Here is a 25,259-nt window from a genome sequence, read left to right on the forward strand (position 1 = left end):
ACTCACACAGTTATCCTCCAAACACTTATATCTATTTCTGTTGCTACTTCAGACAATTGCTACATTCTCTATGATAGTATCCATACTCCTGTTAAGATTAGTAGAAGTTCATATTCTAATTCTTCTAGAAATTCATGTTAGACTGGGGGGGTTCATCTTTTCAGGAAATGGGAGAATGTGTAGCTACTGATATACTTCTCATACTGACACTCACAGTCACACCAATGAACGACACATTCACAGAGACAATTCATTTGTGTTCTCCATTTTTATCAGAGATTGTGTATTCCCTGAAAAAATAAAGCATTTATATATTACATTTGGATGACATCACATCCAAATCCGGATTGATTAATACAGTAACAGCTAAAGCAGAATACTTCATTGTTAGATGACTAATATACATCCTACGTTTGTTTGTTTCATTATACATTGTTTTGTTGATAAAATGAGAATTTGAATAAATTGATTTCAATGAACATAGTTGTATAAATTTGTATAAATACTATAGAATAGAAATGCTGGACATGCAGTGGCAGTTTATACAATTCATCCCAAATTAAACATATAACACTATAGCTAACATACAAACCACTCGAACATTATTGTTTTGCACAATCCCTGTGGTCTTATCGTCTATTATGTTCAACTTAAGTGCATGCTACACTTCATCCTTCCCAATAAAACAACAATAAAAAAAAACAGCCTCTTGTGCTTGGGTTGAAAATGATCACTGCTCAGATATTCGATACGTTTAAAAAATAAAAATGAGACCAAGTAAAAACAACTAAAAATCCTCTGCTGGTGTTCTGCAGTGACCATGTAAAGGAGGTTCTAGAATGTCTTGTTGGCAACGGGCACAAGGCTCTTTGTGACAGGCAGCTTGTTAGGCATCCATGATCATGATATGTACAAAGAGTCCAGCTGAAGGGAGAACATCTCCATTCTTAGAGAGAAGAGGCACATGTCTGTATCCTGAGGGGACAGGGAGGGGTTTCAGTTAGTCAATAAGCAGTGTTCATGGTGAAAGAGAAAGAGAATATGACTAAGTCTTTCATTTGTGGTTTGTACACTGAAAGAAAAGTGCCTCTGTCATTAGACTACCGGACAGGAAATAATGCTTGCCTATCTTATCTACAGTGGCAGGATATGCATAGTACAGACTGGCAGTCATGCAACAAACCAGGGATGATGGCAGGTTCTCTCTATAGCATTTTTGGATAGTACATAGTGATTCTACTTCCATGCAGTGCCTGCACACTGATGCTCCAACCTCTGTCATTAAGAATATTCAATTCCAACCTGGGACTGAGCTGAGGGATACAATTGTTAACTTACCCATCTGTAAACTGTTGAAGGGCAGGGTGTACTGGCCAATAAACTCATTATCAGATGCGGCATCGTGGTCCTCCACCAGGAAGCGCACCATCGCCAGCTCTGGCACGTACACATCAAACTGGAAGTTCTCATTCCATTCTGGGTTAAAACCTGAGGAGATAAACCAGAAACGAGGGATAGACAGAACATATGTAAACATCTCGCAGGGTCTGTTAGTCAGCTCCACTGTGCATAATTCAGGAGGTACAGCAGGACTTGTAGGACATTGTAACAAAATATAATTAGTAGGCCCAATCAGTCACCTCGTACGGTAACACCACACATTTCAATAAACAGAATTTTCAAGGTTCCAGGTGGAAAGGAGAATTTGGTAAAGGTTGCAGTCCAGTACCGTTGTTATCCTTATGATCCGTCTCCTTCTCTGCAACGTCAGCTGGTACGCCGTACACCTGTATTTTAACTAGAGGGTCCACGATGGACGTCTTCTTCTTGTTGACTTTAGGAAGCTGCTGGGCTGAGATGACCTTTGGACAGAAAATGTACAGTTCAACATGATGTTACTAATGTCAACACTGTTAGATGTCAATGATGTGTCATGATGACTCATGAGTAATAATCAGAGTATGAAAGGTAATATTCAGAGTATGAAATGACAGACAGAGAGACTATTTTCTGACCATGATGTGGAGCGTTTTGTGCTGCAGCCAATCTCCTCTGGTGAGGGTGATTGGGTCGAACTCTGAAGCTCTGTCCCTCATGAACGACGGTTTCAGGATGTACCCACTCTTCCCATTGACCAGGAATTGCCCCTGGTTCACATCCATGTCCGTGCAGCGGGTCTGGAAGTTGAGGGCCACTGGGGGGAGAGTAGAGCACAAAGGAGGAGGTGATGAGACATGGACAGGGTTTGATACAGGGCTCAAAGTAAAGAAGTTACTGGTGGTTTCTCCAGCAAAAATATTTTCTGCTCAGATTCAACTAACCCCAAGTAGAGGACGTTGATCTATCTGTTACGTACCGATCTGACAGCCTGCATTCCACATGGGTACTGGGTTATAGTTGGAGGAGTCAGTCCTCATCCCTGCAGGGTAGATACGGCTCAGCTTGTCCACATTATGATGGATGTATCCATTTGCTGGAGGAGAAGAGAAAAACATGTTACTTACTTTGCTATAACAATTCACAAACTCAGCCATTAGACAAATCAGTTCCCTCTGGCCATGCCTTACAGCTTGGTTAATTTGCTGTTCACACATAAAGGCCATATTTCAGACTGACTGCTCTGGGGCATTCTTGAAGTGTTACGTAGTCCTGCCTGGGAGTATATAACATGTGAGAGCTAATGCTGGAGTTTGTATGCAGAGAGAGATAACATCACATTCATGGTTGTAACATCTTTACTGTAAACATAATGTTCTCATCACCTGACTCCTCTGCAAGCTTCACAGCTTTTCCCTCCTTGAAAGAGGACATCTCGTAGAAGCCCAGGTTGTCCCTAGCGTCCTCAAACCCATTAAAGTGGACGCTCTTGCAGTAGATGACCATGTTCGAAAGCTCCTTGGCAAGCTTCAACTTCTTCGCCTTGTAAAGATTGAAATGCAAACACACTTTAGGCCTACTGCTGAAATGGCATTGTGTGTACAGTATTTTAACATGTTGATATAAGCGAAGCAAAAATGTATATTTCCAAATTCATTCATTCAAATGGTCTTCTGGAGGTTGGCCTACCTTGCTTTTTTTCTCCACTTGCTGCTCTTCCTCCTCTTCATCATTTGAGTCCTCATCTGTCACATCATCAGTCTCGTCCACTTCAGGGGTATCAGAGGCAAAACTGGCCTCTAGTTTAGCCAGCCTCTTCCCTTTGATCAGGAACCTCCCCTTCAGCTCCTGCAGCGATACGCACACACACACACACACACACACACACACACACACACACACACACACACACACACACACACACACACACACACACATAATCAAGATCATCCCTTTTTTCTTAAAGCTCAAAGTGGTTACATGAAAAAACAACATCATCTTTCACTGTTACTCACATGCTCTACTCAAGTATGACAACTGCAGAACTGCTGGATGTGGTGGGAAACTAAACTATTCTAATGTGATGTGCTAGGCTCATAAAAAAAGGAGGAAGGAATGTTGGCAAGAGCTCACAGTGTTCAATGATCGCCAGCAAGGGAAGTAAAAAAGGGAACTAGGAGAATAAAACCAACACCAGATGGGAGAATTAAGCAATAATCCCTGAGAGGCTGTGATTTATCTTCAATATTGTCATGGGTAGGGGAATTGATAGGCATGACAAGCAGTGGAGTGGCGGCAAACCCCCTACCAGGTGACAATATTGAGGATAAATCACAGCCTATCTGGCATTTTTGCTTTTATATACAACAAATCCGAAAATTGTGACAAGAAAACAACGTCTAGTCCAGTGAAGGGATTTTCCCTCTACCATTCTATCATCATATCAAGATTTCATACAAAGGCATACAGTACATTTTCGCTAAACACTGATGAAACTTTATTCAATTAATACATTTCTATATCATTTCTATGTAAACATCTGACTGAATTTGACACCATATTGATACACTATGTACAATAATAATACTACCAAGTATCAAAATATAGTACAGCATTTTAAAGCAACTCATCTGCTAAACATCTGCTAAGACGTCTATTCAAGTCATGGTTCTTTGGCTTGCATTAACAGGAACCTGAGGCATCCAGCATTGGGACACTAAATCACTGACTTTTCCCTTAGAATCATGGCTCTCCTTTTACTATGGTCACATGCACGCTCAAAGTGGCCATAACACAGAGCTACACATGAAACTGGCCTATTAAACCCGGACACAATTTTGTTAAAATTCTCTGAAGTCGACAGACGACAGACATTACGTTTAAAGACACCCACCTCTGGGGAGGGGAAGTTTATGGGCATCTGGTCCCCCAGGGGGCTGGTGAGCAGAGCACTGCCCAGGATGGAGCTCATATGCTGGGCCATGACCTTCTGCTGCTCCACGGTGCAGTGGTTCTCCAAGGACAGGATCACAGGGTACTCAGACGTCTGGGGACAGGCACATACAGTACAGTTGAATCAAACCGACCACATCAGTAACTGCATGTTGAACAGCTCTTGTGTATTGAAATACCTTGAAGGCATACTCCTTAATGGCTTTGATCGCGTCTTTGAAGAGGATCTTGGAGGTGAGTGTGTAGCCATGGTAGATAACTGGTTCTCCATCTGACCCGTCCCAGCAGTCCAACTCCACACAGCGGCAGCCCTTTATAAGTGCCCTATAAAAGGTTATAGCTGTCATGACTCTGACCTTGAAACTCTCTTACAGGCTTTTACTATGTCCACACTATAACATTAGGGTAGTAGCTGATAAGTCTATTCATATATAGTCAGGGTTCATGGATGAGGCCAGGAGTTCTTCCTGACCATGTGACCTGACTAGGAAAAACTACGCTCCTGCGTTTTTCCTGGTAAGGTCCTGCGTTTTTCTTGGTAAGGTTACATGTTCAGAAAAAACTCCTGGCTGTAGTCTTAAAAGCCGCAATTCCTGGACAACTCCTGGCCCTAGTCATGATAAGTGTCATTACCGAATGTAAGCCTCGGTGCTGCTGGGGCCTTTAAGCTGGTCCTCCAGGAGGTAAGTGTTGTGGGAGGAGGAGATGAAGTAGTGGTTGAGTGGCTGACTCATGTCCTGGTACAGGGGCTTGTGGGCCAGCTTGAGGACCAGACCCTCTGGCTGGTGCAGGTACATCAGGAAGCCATCTTTGGTCATCAGCTGCTTCTCTTGGGCTGCAGAGAGGCAAGGTGTCAAACTCATACTGCAACACCACTAAATTTTCAATACTGAATATTATTTCTAGACAGCTACTCACTCCAGTTTTGTGGACCTGTCATATCGAATCACTAAACTTTATTGAATATATGTTTCTCTGACAAAAATGCATGGTACTATATACTCAGTTATTATTTAACAGAACAAGAAAAAAATCACCTTTTTCATCCAGCTCATACTTCTCGATGAGTCTTTGTGCGTCGGCAAGGGTGACATCCTCTCTCTGTTCCTTGACTAGGAACTCCACCAGGTTTTCGGCGTTCATCAAGCCTGTGGTTTTGGCGTACTCCATGTAGATCACGTCAATCTCTGCCCGGTGGGTCAGCAGGTCGTAGAAATGCTCTATCTCCTCCCCCGCCAGATGACCAGATTGGGATTTGTCACATTTCTACATGACAGAGATAGACAGGACATCAAATATGGATAAGTGGCAGAGTTGGATCTGGTCCATAACAACTCCAAGCGATTCATCGAATGACTCAGACATAAAATCCGAAAATTGGAAATGACTCACTTACATCGGAACAAGCAATCTACTTTTAACGTCACGTGTGTAGAATAGTCATGAAGTAAGGATTGTGAAATTGGAATTGTGAAATTGTCAGAGGGTTTCACCTGAAAGATCATTTCTGCGTACTCATCATCCACCTCTATGTTGATATGGTGCAGGAAGCTCTTCAGCTCTTTCAGATTCAGTTGGTCATCACTGTTCTTGTCTGCTTTCCTCATGCAGTTGAAGATCCAACTGAAGTGCTGATGTAAGGAAGGAATGATTCCCCAAATTGGGCACAGCAGTATGGTTTTCTAATTACTGACCACCACAAGCATAGTCATGACCCAACATTTACATCCAATTAAGCAATAACACATGAGAAGGTGTGCTATATTGTGTTTTAGCATGGCTGTGCTGCAGGTTACATGGCTGTGCTGCACAAGGTTACAGTGTAGCCATTTCAATGGAAAAGAGAACCTGGTTTTATCTGGGAGCTAAATTATATTTATTTAACCTTTATTTATCCAGGGAGACACACCGAGGTCTCCTTTGTAGGTGTGCCCTGTTTACATACAATAAGATACTGAAGATGACACCTGAATATGTGGTCAATTTCGTCAGAAAAGTAGGCCTATTTGCAGTAATGGAGTTATGCCATTAGTAATGTTAATACAATATTGAAACTAAGTGCACTATCAAGGAGGCCACTCCTGTGGTTGATGGATTAGTTGAGTTATCCCAAAGAGGCATAATGCCTTGGGGATCAATAGAATAAATGTCTAACAATAAATCATTATCAAATGCTCCTATCATGATTCTGAGAAGGATACTGCTCAGTCTTTTGCTGGCAGTTGAGGTTTCTCATGTTGGACATGATTTTCTCCAGGCTGGTGACCCATTGCTTGGCCTCCTCCTCGGAGCTGGCGATCAGGTCCAGGTTCTTCCTCCGGCCCTTGAAGACGATGGAGAAGCAGCGGCACTCCACCTGCTCCTCTGTGTACTTCTTCAGCTCCTCCGACTGACGGCCTATTCGCACAGCCGAGATGTCATCAAGGGAGACTGAGGACGAGAGCATGATGATGTGTTACATAACCTGTTCAGACGGGTTTTACAGTAGCCTTTGGTAAGATTTAGAACCACTTGATTTTGTATTACTGTTGTTGCACAGAGTGAGGGGTGGAGAAGTGATGGCGGAGGCTATGTTGTAAGAGACAGGAAACAGATGTTACTATTACAGTTCTCTACTCTTACCTACTTGTTGTTCTATGAGATGTTTTGTGGTGCATATCGAGCGTAGGTTGAGTGTTTTGTTGATGAGAATATAATCAAATGCAAACTAAATTTCATTCACTTCAGTTATGTGTGTATTCAAGACAAGTGACCTTTGCTTGTGTGTCATTAAATACGATAGACCATAAATACGCACAAACCAGCTCTGGAAACTCCCATACAAGATTACATAATAAAAATACATGTATGTACAGAAAATACATGAATATGACGTATACAATATCAAATTTCAAGTGTGTATGAAACAGTCTCGGAAAGGCAAAAATGTAGTTTTTTGCCTTTCCAAGAAAAATGTGTAAAGAAGAATTGTGAAGAAAGTGGAATTTGTGTTGTTAGTTGGTGTTTAAGAGCTTTATAACATTTGTAGACAAACTTAGACCCGTGAAGACCCTTATCAAAGAGACAAAACATTCATTCAAATGCTTCCTATCTTTGTCTTTAAGACACAACTCCCTCTATGTAAACACAACATAAAACGGAATTTCTCTTTCTGACTCATCAGAAATGAGATCAATAAACACACATCACCATAGTTATTATCATGCTCTCTCTGGGTTAGCCACTTTTATGATACCTCAAAAATGAGACCATTAAGGTGAGGGAAAGAACTGCCCATTTGAATTACAATACAATTGATTCATTTAGTTAGGCTTAAGATAATAAGACCAGACAGCCCTGATCTGAGAGACGTCCTAAGTGAGTTCAAGGCTTATATGATATCTCCTCAACCCACAGATATCCTATCCAATCTCCTTTCCATACCCACAATAAACAACATCTGGGCCAAGCCCATCCTGACCAAAGGCCAGTCTTTCTGCCATGACAATACCAAGGCCTCGGGGCCACTCGCTCGGTAGCCTTCTATGGGCAAATCCTCCAGTTCTACTGATACCCCCCTAGGGCCAGATGTGGTAGATCACTGATTATTCAAACCCAGAGTCCAGCCAGGAGCTAGCCTACCTGACACTGGTTCCAATGTGACAGCAAAATTGTACTGCATTAGTCCGAACATTCATTAAAAATATAAATGTGGGACCATTGTGTATGAATATGCACCTCTATAGCCTCTATAGCACCTCTATAGCCTCTATAGCACCTCTATAGCACCTCTATAGCCTCTATAGCACCTCTATAGCACCTCTATAGCACCTCTATAGCCAACATAAAATATACCAGGTATACAACAAAGGTGGAGGAACAACATAGAGCCAAAAATCTCATATCCATCACAACACCTCAGAGAGACGGTCAGGAGGAGGGTCTCACACACATGTGGGTGGGAGGCGGGGGCAGCACTCACAGGTCTGGGACGACTTGAAGGTCTTTTTGGATTCGTGCCACATAGTCTTGCAGTCCTCCTGCAGCTTGTAGAAGCGGGTCTTCTTCCAGGAGCTAGAGCGCACCTTAAGGAGGTCTCCCCCTGACATAAGAAATTGCAGGTCTGTGTCTCCCTCCATACCTGAGGATGGGGGAGAATAGGAGACAGGAGCTCTGATTAAACAGTAAAGAGACACTTTCCATAACCGTGTACAACTAAGATCAAGACTGGAAGAAAAAAGGAAAAAAAAAGTTGATACATGAGTGAAATTTCATATAATTTAAAAAGCAGAACCAAATATATTCTGCAGTTTTTATAATACGCTTTTTTGGCTATTTCTATCTTAGGGAGACCACTTCTCTCATCAAGAATCCACATGTTAATAGTTGATAGTTAGGATCCTATCATGGAAATATGATTGGGACATCTGTGACACATCCAGGGTAAACTTCAGAGAGTGATCTGCATTTTGGAAACATTGAGGCTTCAAAACATATCGTTGCAACTGCAAATTATGTACATTGTGTGTAAATATTGACAATCTGGTAAGATGATCCACGTGTTCCTGTTCAGTGAGAGACATCACTGTAACAGTAGTAGGATCAACTTTCACATTCACTGTTGATACTAACTGGACAAAGTCATTGGTTCCACAGTCTTATTGATGATATTTTAAGGTGGTATAGGCGCGACACCGCATCACTTTGGCACTTTGGAGTTTCAGGTGTAACGGATCGAGGACCGCATGTAAAAGGTTTTACAAATAACTTCAAGAGTTACGATAACAATTTCAATTGGGTTTCTCGTGGACAAGATACTTTACCAAGGAGCTTCGCATTCATAAGTATCGTCTTCTTGCTTTGTGCATGATGAAGTAATTCTTCTGATCTGCTGCGTTTGGGTTGCTTTTTTAGGCATTGCATTGTGACTCCGTTTCAAAACGCTGAAACAAGAATAGTACGATCCGACGAAACGCTGGAGGATCTCTCTCCTAAAGGGCGTGGACAGTGTATGGGTAGCCTACTCAAAGTTCACTAGGCTACTCATTTTACACTCCTTAGTAGACGATAACAGCTGCCGGCTGCTTATGCTTAATATGAGCACATCTGTTTGCAGATGTTGTCTATGCAGTAAACACAGAATCAACATTAACATCAACATAAAATGTTCAATGTAAATTGCGAGTTCTTTTCATTTTACCTTATTTTATAGTCAACGAATCTGCGTTTTGTAAATGAAACATAGGCTATACCTGACCTGACCTGTGGCAGGTGAAGTTAAAGCCTACAATTAAAAGTCAGACGGAGTCGCCCTCTTGTGGAAGTATTTACTGTAGTTAGCCTATGGATTAATCAATATGGACTATAAATGCTGCATAACATTTTCTGTTTACTCTAGATTCAGTTCGTTTACTGTCGTCACTGTTCTCACTTCAAACTGTTCTCACATCAAACTATGGTCCTAAGCAGCAAAAGCCTCTGTTATTTACAACAAAAGCTGTGGACAAGTGTCATCCTAAAATTAGGCTTTAACTTTGACCGTTTGATATTGATACATTTTAAAAGACAAAGGTCCATGGGAACTAAAGTCATGATTGTATTTAAAAGGAAAATGAAACAGATAATGGTGATGTTTGACATCAATGTGTAATAATTGTAACCTGCATCTATATGACACTGTTATATGCTATTGCCCCCACGATTGACCCAGGCTCTTTCTGAGCTACAGTCTGCATTCGCTGTCCTGCAAAGAGCATTTGTTGGGCTGAGGTTGGTGCTAATGCTGGAAAAACAAAATATATGTTATTTACCAAATCACAGAAAAATGTATCTGATTTATGCATATGTATTTAGGTGGTGCCCCCATTGAGCTTGTCCCCACTTATAAATACCTGGGCATTTGGTTTGACAAAGACACGGAGGAGCTTGTTAAAAAGCTAAGATTTAAGGTGGCCTTCTTTTATAGGAATATATATTGCCTTTCCCTGAACAGCAGACAGCAGATTGTGCAATCAACCTTCATGCCAGTACTTGATTATGGTGATGTCATCTAGGGAAGTGCAGCAGCCACTACTCTTAAACCTTTGGATGCTATCTACCATAGCGCCCTTCACCTTATAACAGGTGATAGTTGTAATACTCATCATTGCATACTTCATTAAAAGGTTGTCTGGACCTCGTTAAAGTCCTGTAGATCTCTTCATTACTCCCTTTTTGTGTATGAAGCCGTACTGCATAAACCCCCGGCTTACCTAACCTCAATATTGAAATTCAGGAACATAAATTACCTAACTCGTTCTCAGAGTTAGTTAACACTTGAGGTTCCTCGGGTCTCCGCCGAATTGGGTAAATCCGTTTTTAGTTGTGGTGCACCTCACTGCTGGATATGCAGAGAGCATTTCAATTGGTTGCTCTGGTGTTCAGTTTAAAGTTTTGATTGAGGACCCCCTTGTAAAATGTGTTTGTTTTTCTTGATTGTGTTTTATTATGTTGTAATTTTGCATGTGTATGATGTGTTATTGTAAACTGTGTGTATGCAGGGCTCCCTTGTAAAATAGACCTTGGTCTCAATGGGACTCCCTGCTAAAACAGAGGTTACATAAATAAATCAATGAAACCATAGTAAATACAACTGCACTGCTGCATACAACGCTGTTCACAATAAAACTCAAACAAAACAAACCCTTGAAGCAGTCTATTCCTATGTCTTTAGTCATCTCCAATTACTGTTATGAAATGTTCTATTGTTTTGTTATGCAATTTGAGATGATATCCCTGCAGCAATTGTGCATAACGATACTTTAGAATGGCAAGTAACATATCATTAGAGAAACCAGAGTGTGTCACAAACAGGAAGACCTACAACTAGAGGATTGGTTCTCATATACTGTAAGTCTCCCTAAGTCTCCCTAAGTCTACCTACTAACCTCTAAGAGCTTTTGATTTTGATTGTTCGCCCAATGCAGTGTTGTTTCTGTAAATAGTTACAGCTACAAACTGGTCTGAAGCAACAATAGGGTGTAGGCCACACCTTGTGTGGGGTTGTGGAATGGAATAAAACCCAATGCCTTCTATACCTTTTGAAATGCAAAAGTATTGACCTCGGAGGGAAATTCAAATGTATATTTGAGTGATACAAGTGCAGGTGGTACAATCTCTGGAAAGGCTGATGTAAATTCCATTCAAAGTTTTTGTCAAGGGAGAAAGATTCATTAATGTCAAACTGAAAGCTATTATCTTATGTACCACGAAAAATGATGGTGAAGTGACCATCGTCATTGTAGCTATCATAGCATACTGTATGGATTGTAGTGTGGTGGCCATAATTGCTTGAATCCTTTAAGAACATATCCATGTTTCTAATTTAAAGTCTATGATGTGTACTGTACAGTAGGCCTACATATAGCCTAGACCCACTGGAACTACACAATATGATGTACGGAATAGATTGCTGAGGGAAAGAATGGGTTTACAGATGTATTTTGAATCAAAATAAATAATGATATACATAATGATATATTGTCATTAATATGCATGTGCGGCTTTAAACTAATTGGTAGCCTATTTGTTTTAAAAGTATTTTAGTAAAATGTTAGGTCAAGGTCAAGTCCAAAAGCACAGGTCTTCAAGACTTACCGTGTTTAGCAGGGATCCCATTTGTCTCCATTCTGTCAAATTGATCTTGTACTAACGATACTTGCAAGGAAAGAAGTTATCTGTCCTCTGTCCTCAAATCAACTGTGTCCGGAGGCCACTTTTATCCACAATGATAGGGACCAGTCTTTGCCATGTGTGCAATTGCGCTTAGGATAAAAAAAAGTGTTCCTTCTAATATCTAAAAGCACATATAACCTAGAGAAACTTAATCTAGAGTGGAGTACAGGTGCTTGTCTTCAGGCAGCTCTATGAATGCCACTCCCCCAACACCGGTCTGACAGGCCCGTGAGCTCTGAATGAGTGATGTCACGGGTCGAGGTCACACCTTGCAGTCAGAGTCTCTATGAAGTGATTGTTTGGTGGTAATGCCACCTTCATTCTTTATATGCAGATCAGATTAAACTGTGTAGATGTTTATAAATTCATATAATAATTTAGCCATCTAATCCAGACTGGGTGGGGCTGGCCAGTGCAACTGTAAACAGGTCAAGGTAGTCTCAGAATGCCATGCATGATGGGGAATTGATTTGGAGATCCTTTTTTTCTGCCTTTAATCACTAACAATCTCATGATGATTGCCCAGAGAGCAACAACATGCTTAACATAATCAGTTCATGTTCTTATGGAACTGAATCACTATGCGACTGTAAATGTGTCACACCCTGGGAATCATTACAAAAGCCAAACATTTTGAACACTTTTGACCTATTTAATTGAGAGATCCTCATACTGAAGAATCCGCGCTCTACCACCAACCACAGGTGTTTTCACAGGCAGGCAAAATAGTGTCAGAGCCTGAGGCAAAATTATTCAGTTTAAGAGAATGTGCTAGAACAATAAAAAAAAAAATTAAAAAAAAAGGGAGCAGGTAGACTTTTAACAATACACTCTTATTGACATGACGACAGTCTAGGGTGCATTGTGTGTGCTGTTATTGTCCATTTCAAAGACTAGACGATACCTGAATATTTTTAGGGATTAGCTCCTGAATATCGTTGGGGCAGCTATGGCTTTGAGGTTAGAGAGGTGGGCCAGTGACCGGAAGGTTGCCTGTTTCAATACCAGGGCTGACAAAAACAATCGGGCGGGGTGTGAGCTATGACTGTTCAGACTGTTGCTGGTATCAATAACTCTGGTGTGTCCTTGAGTAAGGCTCTTAACACTGTGGCTGATGCTTGGTACTGTGACAGAAAAATGATAAATTCCATTGAAAAATGGACCAATAAATATTCTATTGTAATTTAAAACATATAGCCTATAAAAGTTGTCAGTATGCCTACTACACAGCATGGCATGTAAACTGCAGGACACACACACACACACACACACACACACACACACACACACACACACACACACACACACACACACACACACACACATTCTGGGAAAGGTTATATTGAAATGGGGGGAAAGGAAGTCTTTCTGTTCATTTTCATGTTCATGTGTAGCTTAGCCTCGGCAGAACAATAGTAATGGAGTCGCTGGCTGATAGGGTACTTATGACCCTCAGCAGTTCCCTTTCAGGCCTGGCTTACCCCCTGCGCATCGTCAGCAGAGGGATGAGTGAGCTTTAACACAGCACCAGGGGGTGCTTCCGGGAAGGGCCATCACTCCCCAAATCCATAATATTTGAGGTCCAGCAAAAGAATGTGCGTTCGATTTTAGTTTTGAGGTTAGTCATATCACTATTAGTTCAGTTCAGTTGGACATAATCATACAGAGGCATCACAAAATTGCAGAGTACATTTCCAGTCATGTTTTCTTTTTTATACTGTAATGTACAGTAGCTACATCAGTACCAATGCTGTACCAAAGACACTACCAATGCAGCTATACATAAAATTCCAATCCTGTTTTTTCTGTTGTTATTTTTAGTTGTATCAACCTGTCCAAAACCTTGCCCAGCTTTTTAGCTATATTAAAAAAGACAACATTCTTACCTAATGATAAATAGTAGAACAAAGATGAACAAAGCTAAAATAGATGTACAGCCACATAAAAGACAGTACTAATACAGCTATAGTATAGACACTATACTATCCAAGCCTGTCTTTGTGTAAACATGACTAGTGATCATTTGTGTGATAAGGGTTTTGAAGGTACAAAGGCTTGCCTATGATGTGAATCGCTAACACAGTTTCTCAACTCCTGGGCTGGAATGAAAATGTTTCTTATGAAATGAATAAAAATGATACCTGCTAGTGTGGTCACATCTCTCTGTCAACATCACATTTGCGTGCATTTTAAGACATGCTATGGCAAGACCAAATGTTTTCCTTGATGCGTATTTCTCATGCCATTCATAAGCGCAAGTTTCAACACTGCATGCACTATTTTGTCCTTCTGTCACCTCTCCTCATTCATATTCATTCATAGTTTCACATGAGTTTGTTACACTCTCTCTGTTTTCCTTTTTCAGTGTATGACAGTCAAACATGATCAAGAGGAGAAAAAAAGCATATTTTGCATAATGTTTTAAAGTAGATTATTACCATAACATATTGTATTTGTCTGATCTGGCCTGCAGTCTGTCCTGAGGATAATTGTATAGAAAATGGACAGGCAGGGACTACTATAGAAAACAGAAACCAATATGACATCTCATATCTTCATAACAGTAAAGAGATCATCTTCCTATTTTTACAGAACATTGGCCCAAATACTGCATGTCCCTTTAAAAAGGCGGAAACCTGATTCTATACAAAGCAGGAATGTCACTTTTCCTGTTGATAAAGTCCAGTAGGAGGCATCAGAGTAGAGCACAAAAAGACATGTTACTTCTCATTGCACACACAACACTGTCAGAAACGCAGTTGCTCTTGTTTGATGTATTTCCTGAAACTTGACCATACAAGATGGCCATTGGCACATTAAATTTTGCCAGACCACCCAAAGCTCTAACACTGACAAAGTGAAGCATTTACAGTCATTATCTGATGTCTTAAATCGTATATTATGAAGAAACACTGATAAGAAGAACCATGCGTTTCACATTTTGCATAAACAGAACAAGAGTCTCGGATGGATGCAACTTGCTTGGCAACCTGCCTGGGGCTGATTCAGTAACTGTTGTTTTGTTTGTAATTGTATGCAATGTGTGTTGTTGACAATATCACTGACCTTATCCAAGAGGGAGTTCACATAGTACACAAAAAGATATTGGACCAGGGGCTGTGTGAAAGTATGAAACAATAATTAATTGTTACTTGCATGATGCACACAGTGTATTTCATACATTTCTTTTCCTTCCCCACTAATGTGAACATAAATGTAAAATAATTAGGCCTTCCCTGGTGTGTTTGTCCACGGTCCTGTCAGACATTCAGTGTTGGGCACCATCTAGTGGGGAAGCCTTGTAACATCTGGGGCCCATGCTAGGGGAAGATATTTGACAGACATTCACTTCAACCTGGAAAAGGCCATTTTCGGGGAATTTCTAAATGTTATTAGGCTCTTTCAGTATTGTATTCAGGATTGCATCTCATTTGTCTGAGGAGTACTCGTTATGTTATATCTACCCTGCTTTCAGCAGTCATTGCCACACTCAAAATGGTGGCTTTTCAGTTCCTCCTATTACGCAAGGACGTGAGGCGCCCGCAAGTGTCAAAGTTGTGTTGACACAGTAGCAGCAGGAACTGTCAGAGCGAGGTAGCTGATATATCCGAAGCCGAATGGAGTGATTATATCGTTTTATTCTAAGAAAACCAATCTACATTGTTCTTGATAACACTGTATACAGTGTAGATCTACGACGAAGCAATGGCAGAGGACCAGAGCAATCAAACTTGGTCCATCAACAAGGATGACTATGTGCTCAATGAGGTGATTGGTGAGTACACCGCTAGCTAGCTAGCTGCTAACCTCCTCCTCCTCCTAGCTTTCTTGCAAGACAGCTAACTGTTAGCTAGCTAGTTTAGCTAACGCTATCTTAGATAGCTTGCCTATAGCTGGTAACGATTCCACCTAGCCAATGTCACTTTTTAGATGGCTGTTATTGAATTAAACATGGGCCAGACTCATCCGTCATCTTTGTTATTCATACCAAGAGTAGCATCTAGAGTTGCTAGCAATTAGCTAATTAGCTAACTAGCTTCCTAGCTAGTAGGGCACGTTCGCTACATTGCTTCGTAGACTGAAGGGTGAAGTGTGGAAATGGGTGGTGCTCTTTTGCTGGAGGCATGATACGGCTTAGTGAGTCATGCTATGGATCAGTCCGGATTATTTATGGGTGATTATCAACAGAGAGAACAAGTCAAATTGGCTGATTGATGAATTACTTTTCTTCTCTCATTTGTTAATGTTTCTGACACATGACATTTATGCATAAGGTCTTAGAGTACAACAATACCTGGTCTCTACTGTAAATGTTAGGTCATAATGGAGAAATAACCTCATTACTGTTTGAATGGTGAACGTTTCATGTAGAAATATAACTAGTGTAAGTACTGATGGTTTCTCTATGGGTGTTCCATTCTAATTCTCCCCCCCCTCTTTCTCTCGGTGGTCCCAGGGAGTGGTGCCACTGCAGTGGTCCAGGCAGCCTACTGTGAGCCCAGGAAGGAGAGGGTTGCCATTAAACGCATCAACCTGGAGAAGTGTCAGACCAGCATGGATGAGCTCCTGGTAAAACACTATGAAGTCCACTCAAAATGCGGCAAAATAATAGTCCAGCGGTTGTTTAGATCTTAATCACAAGTAAATCGTCTGGGAGCATACCCTCCCTAAAGATGGCCTCCCTAATAAACTGTCAAGGGGCTGTAAAGGTGAGAGGGCAGCAGCAGATCAGAACAGACTGTCAGTTTAAATCAGACACAGTCCAACAGCTGGACACTACCAACACAGCGTTGCTGCCCTTATGTAATGTGGGCCCTGGATTCACCAAGGCCCAACGCCTTAATGAAGGCTCTTTTGGCTACACAGCCCAGTGGTGACATAACCCAGGACACTCATCAGTCTTTAGCACAAGGGCCTGTGCTGAATTAGGGTAGGACAGGCAAAATGAGACAGCTGGGGGAGTACTTGGCCTACCTCAAGACAGGGAGGGTATTAATTGCATGGCTTGGTTGAGAAGAGATAGGAAAGTGATATAATGGATTATATCCAACAGCACAAGTATCCCTCTGTTAGGCCTCACTGATGGAATTGGTCTTCGCACAGTGAACGTCTGTGGGGGGAGGTGCTTCATGTGATTTCATTAGTGCATAGCATCTGTAGCCAAATGAATGTTTATGCCCATTCTGTCTCACACTCTTTCTCATCCATCCATCCATTCTCTCTCTCTCTCTCTCTCTCTCTCCTTGCAGAAAGAGATCCAAGCCATGAGTCAGTGCCACCACCCTAACATTGTCTCCTACTACACCTCGTTTGTGGTGAAGGACGAACTGTGGCTGGTGATGAGGCTACTCAGCGGTGGTAAGAACTGTCCGAGAAACTGTACTTAAAGCTGTCACTGCTGTTTCTAAAATAGTAACCTAATATGTATGTAAGGTTACATTAAGTGTAGTCTTGCGTTGCGCTGAAATGGTAGTCCAAGCAAAGCTACAGCTCCATCACGATAACTGCCTGCCCAGTGTCTACCTAGGCCATGTAGACTCCTCCCGGCATGGAGATTGATCCAGAGCAGCGTTCCTCCAGCTGGGCCTTGGCTGTTAGCCTGGTCCATCGTGGCATGCACTCGTACTGCCAAGAGATAGGGGATCTCAGCCCATGCAGTGCCCTTAGAAACAGTGACTGAGTCTTCCTGTGTGTGTGGGGGGGGGATTATGATTATAAGGTATTAAACAAGGAAGGAGACTTTCTTTCTAGCCTGTCACACGTCATAACTGACTATTGTTGCTCGGTCTCTATTGACACATTTCAAAGCATACCATGTAGTCTACATTGATCTGGTGTTATTGTTGCTTCTTTCACTCAGGCTCAGTGTTGGACATAATTAAACACATCATTTCCCGTGGGGAGCACAAGAATGGGGTGTTGGATGAGTCCAGCATTGCCACCATTCTGAGAGAGGTACTGGAGGGGCTGGAGTACCTACACAAAAACGGTCAGATTCACAGGTGAGGCCAGGGGGGCGTGTTGGTGTGGCTGCTGGAAAATGCTTTGAAGAATTTTATCACAATGTCTTTATCACCGTCCAAACTCAAAGGTTCTCACAGTGATTACAGTATAGGTTAGGTGTACTGGGGTTGTCGTAAAGTCAAAGACAAGGGCACATGTCTAGCATTTCATTCTCTAACTCTCTCAAGGTATTTTAGCATTTAATTCATTATTTCATCTACGAACTCCCCTTTCTTAACATTGTTCCAATTTCCAAAGAACCACGCCGGCTTTCACACTGTCCCCGAGAATCGTCAATATTTCATACAGAGAGATGCATTATTGAAGAGGTTTGTTTTACATAACAGTTCCTCCCGAGGAACACAGTGACCTGTCATACTAGTGAAACAGGGAACAAAGGATAATGACCTCTCTTTATCCTGGGTGCGCTGGAGTGTGACCAGCTCAATTGTTTCAAATGAACTAGTCTAATATCTAGGCTAGTGTTTGGCGAGGCTACGCATGGCACATGGCTGTGTCTAGGTTAGCCTCTTTTATGGTTCCTCATTGAAAGTCTGTTTGGGTCAACACAATCTATTTGAAAATCTGTGGTGATTCGATATTGTATCCAGTGTATTAGTTTTACTGTTTTACAGAGATACAGTAGGGTATGTCTTTGTACTATGATGAGTGTGTGGATATGAGAGGAAATTGAATCTATTTTCACCGGATTGACTTGCAGGGCACCAGGGAAATGACTGGCCCAGTAGATCAGTAGTAGATTGGTTGAACATCAAAGGCGGATCGAGTTGCTGCTGATGGAGATCAGATGTTGTGGTCTAACATGGTTAGGTCTCTCTGAGAGGAAGGTGAAGGGCATTTAGAGAGCAGATCGAGGGGGTGGATCTGTGTTCTGCTGTCGAGATAAACCACTTTCCTCCCCAGGCATCATGGTCTGTCATGTATGCAAACAGAGAAGTGGCAGGAAGAGATCACACTGATTAGAAGCATAGCTTTAACGTAGATTGATGGGAAAAGGGAACTTTTTAACTCCATTTTGGTTAGTTATTGTTCAAGGCTGGTCGTTTGTTCATTCAGACAATCGGTCAGTCAGTAAGTCAACTTTATTTTTAGATACAAGTTATTCATCTGCTATTTTTTTTTGTCATTTACAGGGATCTGAAGGCAGGAAATATTCTCCTCGGGGACGATGGTTCAGTGCAAATTGCAGGTATTGTGACCCGAGCTCTTTACCCCTCCCCTTCCCTTCTCTCTATCTCTCTGACTCCTATTAGTCCTTTCATATCTTGCTCTCTCTCACTCTTCTCTCTCACCCATTGTCTCCCCCAGACTTCGGTGTGAGTGCCTTTCTAGCGGCGGGAGGGGACATGACTAGGAACAAGGTGCGGAAGACGTTTGTGGGGACGCCATGCTGGATGGCCCCTGAAGTGATGGAGCAGGTGGGTGGCTCCCAGAATCCTGTCTGATGTGCCTGTTAACAACTCCAGCACTGCGTAATACATATTCTGTGAATATTACATGTATTCTCTGTTTTCGAAGAGGAGAGTTTGCGAGTAAGAATTGTGTTGTACTGCCATCCACTTCCTATATCCCAGTACATATGACCGTGAACTTTGAAACTTCATCTGTGCAGAGATTCAGATATCAAAAGGGGTATTGGTAGGGGATATACAGAGGCTGAGTTCCCCTTCTGACCACCAGTTCCCCTTCTGACACAACAGAGGCTTTGTCTCACATGTTATTTCTCTCCCCTCAGGTCCGAGGTTATGACTTCAAAGCAGACATCTGGAGTTTTGGAATCACAGCCATAGAGCTGGCCACAGGCGCCGCGCCGTATCACAAGTACCCACCCATGAAGGCAAGCATGTGTAGATAGAATTGACTTCGTCCAATTGTACTGCACCCATAGCATTTGAATTAGCTCCTAATCTAATTCTAAGCAGCAACCAGTCAATACATGACACATATGAATTGATCTGAATACAAATGGACTATGATGAGACGTTGTAGTTTGCACGGTCCTCATCCTCTGTGATGTTGTCTAACATTGACCCGTTGTGTGCTTTGTAGGTCCTGATGCTGACCTTGCAGAACGACCCCCCCGTTCTAGAGACTGGGATCGCTGACAAGGAGATGGTGAAGAAGTACGGCAAGTCCTTCAGGAAGATGCTCTCCTTGTGTTTACAGAAGGACCCAGAGAAACGGTGACCACACAAATCCACCCAATGATGGGTAGTTTTACCATGAGATGAATTACAATCTAGCCTTGATAATTGGGACTTTTCCCAGACCTGGTGCGCTACATGAGTCCAGTAGATCAGTCAATAATGTTGTCTCCTCCTGTCCTTTAGGCCAACAGCTGCTGAGCTTTTAAAGCACAAATTCTTCACAAAAGCAAAGGTACAGTAGGCATACAGTATATTGTTAATCTAGAGGACCATTCGCAGTATGGCTTAATCATGCTTTAGCATTTTGATGTGAACAAAAAAAATGATTGTCTGTCTTGCTCCATGCAGACTAATGAATACTTAGAGGAGAAGCTTCTTCAGAAGGGGCCAACGATAGGAGACCGGTCGAAAAAGGTAGGACACTCGGTGACGCGCGGTGGAATACATTTGGGTTGAGTCTGGTTCCAATGTCGTGTCGTGTGATTGAACGCGTGTGTTTATGCGTTTGTGTTTTTACGTGTGTGTGTGTAGGTGCGTCGCGTCCCCGGCTCCAGCGGACGGCTCCACAAGACGGAGGACGGCGAGTGGGAGTGGAGCGATGATGAGCTGGACGAGGAGAGCGAGGAGGGGAGGGCTGCCGTGGCAGCACTACGGGTGAGGCTCTGTCACGTCCTCATAGAGAGTGGGGAAATGTTCGCCAACTGCTTGCTGCTACCCAACAATGATCCCTCTCCAAACAAAGCTGACCTTCTTTCTATAGTTGTTTCTTCTTTCTCCTGTGCTGTCTTTGGATGTATGTAATTACTGTCCTTTCATGCCGACTGTCAATCAAACCCACTCTGGACTTGCACCCCTCTGTGGGGGAAAAAGGGAATTGCATGTTCTGCTTAATTCTGACAATCTCTGTATCATGTCCGTTCTACAGTCACCCAGAGTGAGGGACGGGTCTCAAAATTTAGAGGTGAGTCCGAATAATCATAACATTCCCTGATCAAGTGGACATAACATGATTTATGAAATACAAAAGTAAATAGACATGCCTTTTGAAATTTGCCTGAAAATCAACGGTATTTTACGGAAACATGCAATGAATGCGTGGAATGACTTGAACTTAAGAGAAAGTGAGCTCCCAGTGACGTGCCTTGTGTACTTTTTGTCCGCCCAACAGATTTTCCCAGCCACGGACGCAGCCTCCGGTCTCCTGCAGCCACCTGGCCTAGCCCAGGAGAACCCTCCAGAGGCAGGACAGACGTCACAGCCCCCTGGCCAGGCAGCCAGCCCCTCCCACGGCTCCTCTGCACAGGTACACACACACACACACACACACACACACACACACACACACACACACTGGGGATGTTGTACTGTAACTTGTTCCTCTGTGTCACCACAGGATCCAGCTGCTTCCAATGCCACCAAAATTCCCATCAGCCTGGTATTGAGGTTGAGGTACATATACAGTTTTGACTTCACTTTTTGTCAACTGTTTACCTCCTGATGAAGTAGTCAACCATGTCATTATTGTTGTTCTCAATTACCTACCTGCCTAATTCACGGTTAATTCACATCTCTCAAAACCTCTCCTAACAACTTCCATCTTTTCCCCTGTCAGGAATTTGAAGAAAGAGCTGAACGACATACGATTCGAGTTCATGCCAGGCAGAGGTACGGTTTATTAGCTGTCGTTGATTGTTAGAAGCCATAGGCTGTTTTGAACTGGAGCCAAGGTGGGGCTGACTGCCTGACTTTAGGCGTGTCTTGCAGTCTCATGTTGCTTGTTCATGTAAGTCAGGCAGTGAATACTGAAATGTGGCCAAATCCGAACGCCATCTGACCCGTCATTACCTCTCTGTCTCTCCCCTCAGACTCTGCCGACGGGGTGTCACAGGAGTTGGTGTCAGCTGGGCTGGTCGATGGGAAAGACTTGGTTGTCGGTCAGTAAGAAAACGAAACCTTTCTTTAACTGTTTTTCAATGTGCTTGAAGCACTACACTGATTCATCGTTAAACTGTAGCCTATAGCCCAGGGTGACGTGTGAGTTGACTTATGCTCAGCTCAGTTGCTCGTCCATCTCCGTAACTCACCCATAGTGCATCTCTGTCTTCTCACCAGTGGCTGCCAATTTGCAGAAGATTGTTGATGATCCTCAAAATAACAAAAATGTCACTTTCAAACTGGTAAGTTTAGAGACTACATGTATGCTACAAATCAATCATACGAGTGCTCATATTTTTGTCATTATACTTCTCACGTCTCATTTCTACTCTATTCTAAATCAAGAGCTGTATGTCACCAAGTAACACCAACATCACTTTCCTCAGTATTGAATTCAATCCACCCATGTCAACATGTTTATGCCCTATTTAACAACCCACAAGGAGAGACACACTGAATCATTTTGTCTGTTTCCTCCTCAGGCGTCTGGCATAGACGAGTCCGAAATTCCTGATGACGTCAAACTGATGGGATTCGCTCAGCTCAGCATAAGTTAACTGGAGAAGAAGCATCCACAAAGGACAACAGACAGACAGTATTGCACAGCTGTATAGTACTAAATTCCCAGAAACCACTACTACTGCCAAAGAGAAGAGGCATAAGTCGTCAACCCGCAGGACTCTGTCTGAAACATACAGTGTACATGGACTGCACTGAGAACGGGACCAGTAGAACACAGGAATCACACTTGAAACGTTTACAGTGGAGGTGTAAATGGGAGGACGCAATCAACTACATCAATTTTTTTTTTTTTTTTTTTTTTTTTTGCTTTCAATTAGTTTGATACATTAGCACAATCCAACCCAACTCCTGCCACCACTGGAAATGATAACAAAATGCCTTTTTATTATTAACTGTGCCACAGGACACACAACTAAGTTGTCCCACCACTATTGGGCATCTTTAAACTATGATGTGTGTGTACTCTTAAGTGTAAAGGGGGCCTTAGTTAGTCTTGCTATGGATAGTATTGGTATGATTGAAAAAGAGTGAGTTCTGTGTGGTAACTTTGATGGTATTAAGCCTTGGGGCCCCGACATAAGCCCTTCACTACATCGAAATTAACATGAATCAGAACAGAAGTCATAACTGACATCGTTCTAACTGACATAGGCTATGGTGTGAGATGTACAGGTTATCAGGAAGTCTTTGCTTTAACACCAGTTCACAGAAGGTTGATACGATACTACATTTACAGTGCATTGATTAAAAGATATATATATATATCCTCTTGAACTCTTATGGCAACCCCAGTCCTATACAACCCCAGTCCTTCAGAGTAGCAGTGTCTTCTGGTTTTGTCACAGATGAACCAAAGAGTTTAGTCATTTTACAGTTTTAAATCTAAAGAACAGCAGTAACTGCTTAAGACTTCAGTAGTCAGTACTGTGTGTCTCCTCCTCTTATCAGATGGGTTATCCAGAGGCACTCTACGATGCTTAGCATCACAGAGTGAGACTTTGTTTATTTTCTAGGACTATGCAAGTTGTTTTTTTTCAGTGTCCATGACCATCTGTGCTGTCATTGTTTTCGGTAGCTGACATCATTTGGCTGTCCAGTCTTCATCAACGGGCAAATTTAATTTCTATTGTAGTCTAGTAGCTCCATCCATACTCGCCTACCGATCACTGTTGTCACTCCCACTTTAGCTGTATGTTTGTTTCCGTAGGTGTGCCAGGGGGCTGTCTGTGTGTTAGCTAGTAGTTCAGGTACTGTTGTAACTGGTGTATTAAAAAAAAAAAAAAAAAAAAAAAAAAAAAAAAATCCAAAAAGGTGTCAAAAAAAGAAAAAAGGTACGTATAATGGCAACTGATGCCACATGCACTGTCACTCACCCGAGGTCTGGATGTGAGGAGAAGCATCGACTGTTTTGGAGAATATTTCTGATACTGAAAGAAACTTAGTTGTACATAATGATACAGTCATGGCAGACAGCTGGTATACTTGATCAGTAATGCATCCAGTACAGTACATAGATAATGAACTTCAGTTGAGTTGTGTGTTTTTTTATATTGAGTTTTCCACTGTTGGCCTTTGTATGTTAAGAGAAAAAAAAATCACTAATTCAACATTGTCTTGCTAATCATGCACAAATGATTTGTTAAATTGGCACCTTATTATTGGTATATTAACATGCTTATTTTAGTGGTCCAGAGGGCTTGTGATTTCACGTTCTGTGCTTTTTGATGTCATGTTATATATGCAATTGTTTCTCATTGGGTTCTTCAAATCACAGAAACGTGTCCAAACAGTCCAATTTAGAATGGTTCTCCTATTAAAACCGTGGCAAAGAATTGTAATGTCCTTCAACAAGTAACATGAAAAATGACAAAGAACTGTCTAACTGATGACGATGATGTTGATGTTGAGAGAAAGTGTTGGCGAATGGCAAATTGTCTTGTTTTAAACTTCTTCCCTATTATTGTGTAACCAATTGGAATGCCACTGTCGTCTCTCAATGTGAGGTCTTTGAATGATAAGTATTTATTATGCCATTGGATTCTTTGATTGAATTTATATGATTTTGTTATTCTTATTTTTTCAAGTTGGTTTATTTTAACCAATGCATAGACCTACATATTTTGACGTTATTACCTATGTGTATCATCACAAAATGTGCAAGTGATCAACATCAAATGTGTTGATTATTTGAAGAATGTGATTTGTGAAATCTAGCATTGAATTTCAGATCTTGATGTCAGATAAATTAGATCCCTTGCAGAATGATGTAATAAATGTATGGTTGAAAATTGCCAGTGCACAATAAAAACATGAAAAGCATTTTGAACAAATGAATAAAGTCTCATGATGGAATTCAAGGAAGGAGTCAAAGGTGTTTGTTTTATTCCAGTACCCATATACAGTATATAACACACACATTTGGTTAGTGCCAGTTAAGTGTAGGGTGATAGTCCACTACAGCTCATCCTCATTTTGCTTCTGTAGGGAATTCTTCAAAAGAGGGAGGCACAGATGACAAGTTGAGTCCAGAGGCATTATCATAGGTTGGTACTTTATTGAGCTCAGTGTCGCTGCAGCGAGAGTGCAATGTATGGCTTTAGTACCCATGTT

At 41.9% G+C, this 25,259-nt stretch overlaps 2 protein-coding genes across 3 annotated transcripts; one reads left to right on the plus strand and one right to left on the minus strand.

Moving 5' to 3' along the window:
- Positions 1 to 259: 259 nt before the first annotated feature.
- LOC310818809 (1-phosphatidylinositol 4,5-bisphosphate phosphodiesterase delta-1-like) lies at positions 260 to 12,199 on the minus strand. Of its 2 annotated transcripts, none has more exons than XM_083689852.1 (15): positions 11,944 to 12,199; positions 8,291 to 8,449; positions 6,531 to 6,759; positions 5,823 to 5,952; positions 5,367 to 5,595; positions 4,963 to 5,164; positions 4,509 to 4,653; positions 4,271 to 4,423; positions 3,067 to 3,225; positions 2,763 to 2,919; positions 2,357 to 2,473; positions 2,016 to 2,194; positions 1,730 to 1,862; positions 1,339 to 1,488; positions 260 to 975 (listed from the first exon to the last, which is right to left on the minus strand). In XM_083689852.1, the coding sequence occupies exons 1-15, from the start codon at positions 11,972 to 11,974 to the stop codon at positions 887 to 889; spliced, it is 2,262 nt and encodes a 753-aa protein (XP_083545978.1). In that variant the 5' UTR covers positions 11,975 to 12,199; the 3' UTR covers positions 260 to 886. The 2 variants fall into 2 exon arrangements, with proteins under 2 accessions (XP_083545978.1, XP_083545977.1); XM_083689851.1 differs by having other exon boundaries at positions 8,261 to 8,449.
- Positions 12,200 to 15,600: 3,401 nt separating this feature from the next.
- LOC310818812 (serine/threonine-protein kinase OSR1-like) lies at positions 15,601 to 24,968 on the plus strand. Its single transcript, XM_083689855.1, has 18 exons — positions 15,601 to 15,796; positions 16,478 to 16,590; positions 17,271 to 17,379; positions 17,882 to 18,023; positions 19,179 to 19,234; positions 19,354 to 19,463; positions 19,781 to 19,882; positions 20,095 to 20,228; positions 20,376 to 20,424; positions 20,541 to 20,606; positions 20,724 to 20,846; positions 21,118 to 21,153; positions 21,361 to 21,495; positions 21,586 to 21,641; positions 21,805 to 21,857; positions 22,058 to 22,126; positions 22,305 to 22,369; positions 22,610 to 24,968. The coding sequence occupies exons 1-18, from the start codon at positions 15,727 to 15,729 to the stop codon at positions 22,682 to 22,684; spliced, it is 1,563 nt and encodes a 520-aa protein (XP_083545981.1). The 5' UTR covers positions 15,601 to 15,726; the 3' UTR covers positions 22,685 to 24,968.
- The last annotated feature ends 291 nt before the right edge of the window (positions 24,969 to 25,259 follow it).

This window comes from Argentina silus (genome assembly GCF_951799395.1).
Source record: "Argentina silus genome assembly, chromosome: 18".
Lineage (NCBI taxonomy): Eukaryota > Metazoa > Chordata > Actinopteri > Argentiniformes > Argentinidae > Argentina > Argentina silus.

Excerpts from the sequence above, each read along its gene's own strand:
- LOC310818809 (XM_083689851.1), bottom strand. The coding sequence starts at position 11,974 with ATGGAGACAAATGGGATCCCTGCTAAACACG. Across the intron at positions 8,450-11,943 it reads TGGGATCCCTGCTAAACACG|GTATGGAGGGAGACACAGAC; the intron begins GTAAGTCTTGAA and ends CCCCATCCTCAG. Across the intron at positions 4,424-4,508 it reads TTAAGGAGTATGCCTTCAAG|ACGTCTGAGTACCCTGTGAT; the intron begins GTATTTCAATAC and ends GCCTGTCCCCAG.
- LOC310818812 (XM_083689855.1), top strand. The coding sequence starts at position 15,727 with ATGGCAGAGGACCAGAGCAATCAAACTTGGTCCATCAACAAGGATGAC. Across the intron at positions 17,380-17,881 it reads GATGAGGCTACTCAGCGGTG|GCTCAGTGTTGGACATAATT; the intron begins GTAAGAACTGTC and ends TCTTTCACTCAG. Across the intron at positions 21,496-21,585 it reads CCCACGGCTCCTCTGCACAG|GATCCAGCTGCTTCCAATGC; the intron begins GTACACACACAC and ends GTGTCACCACAG.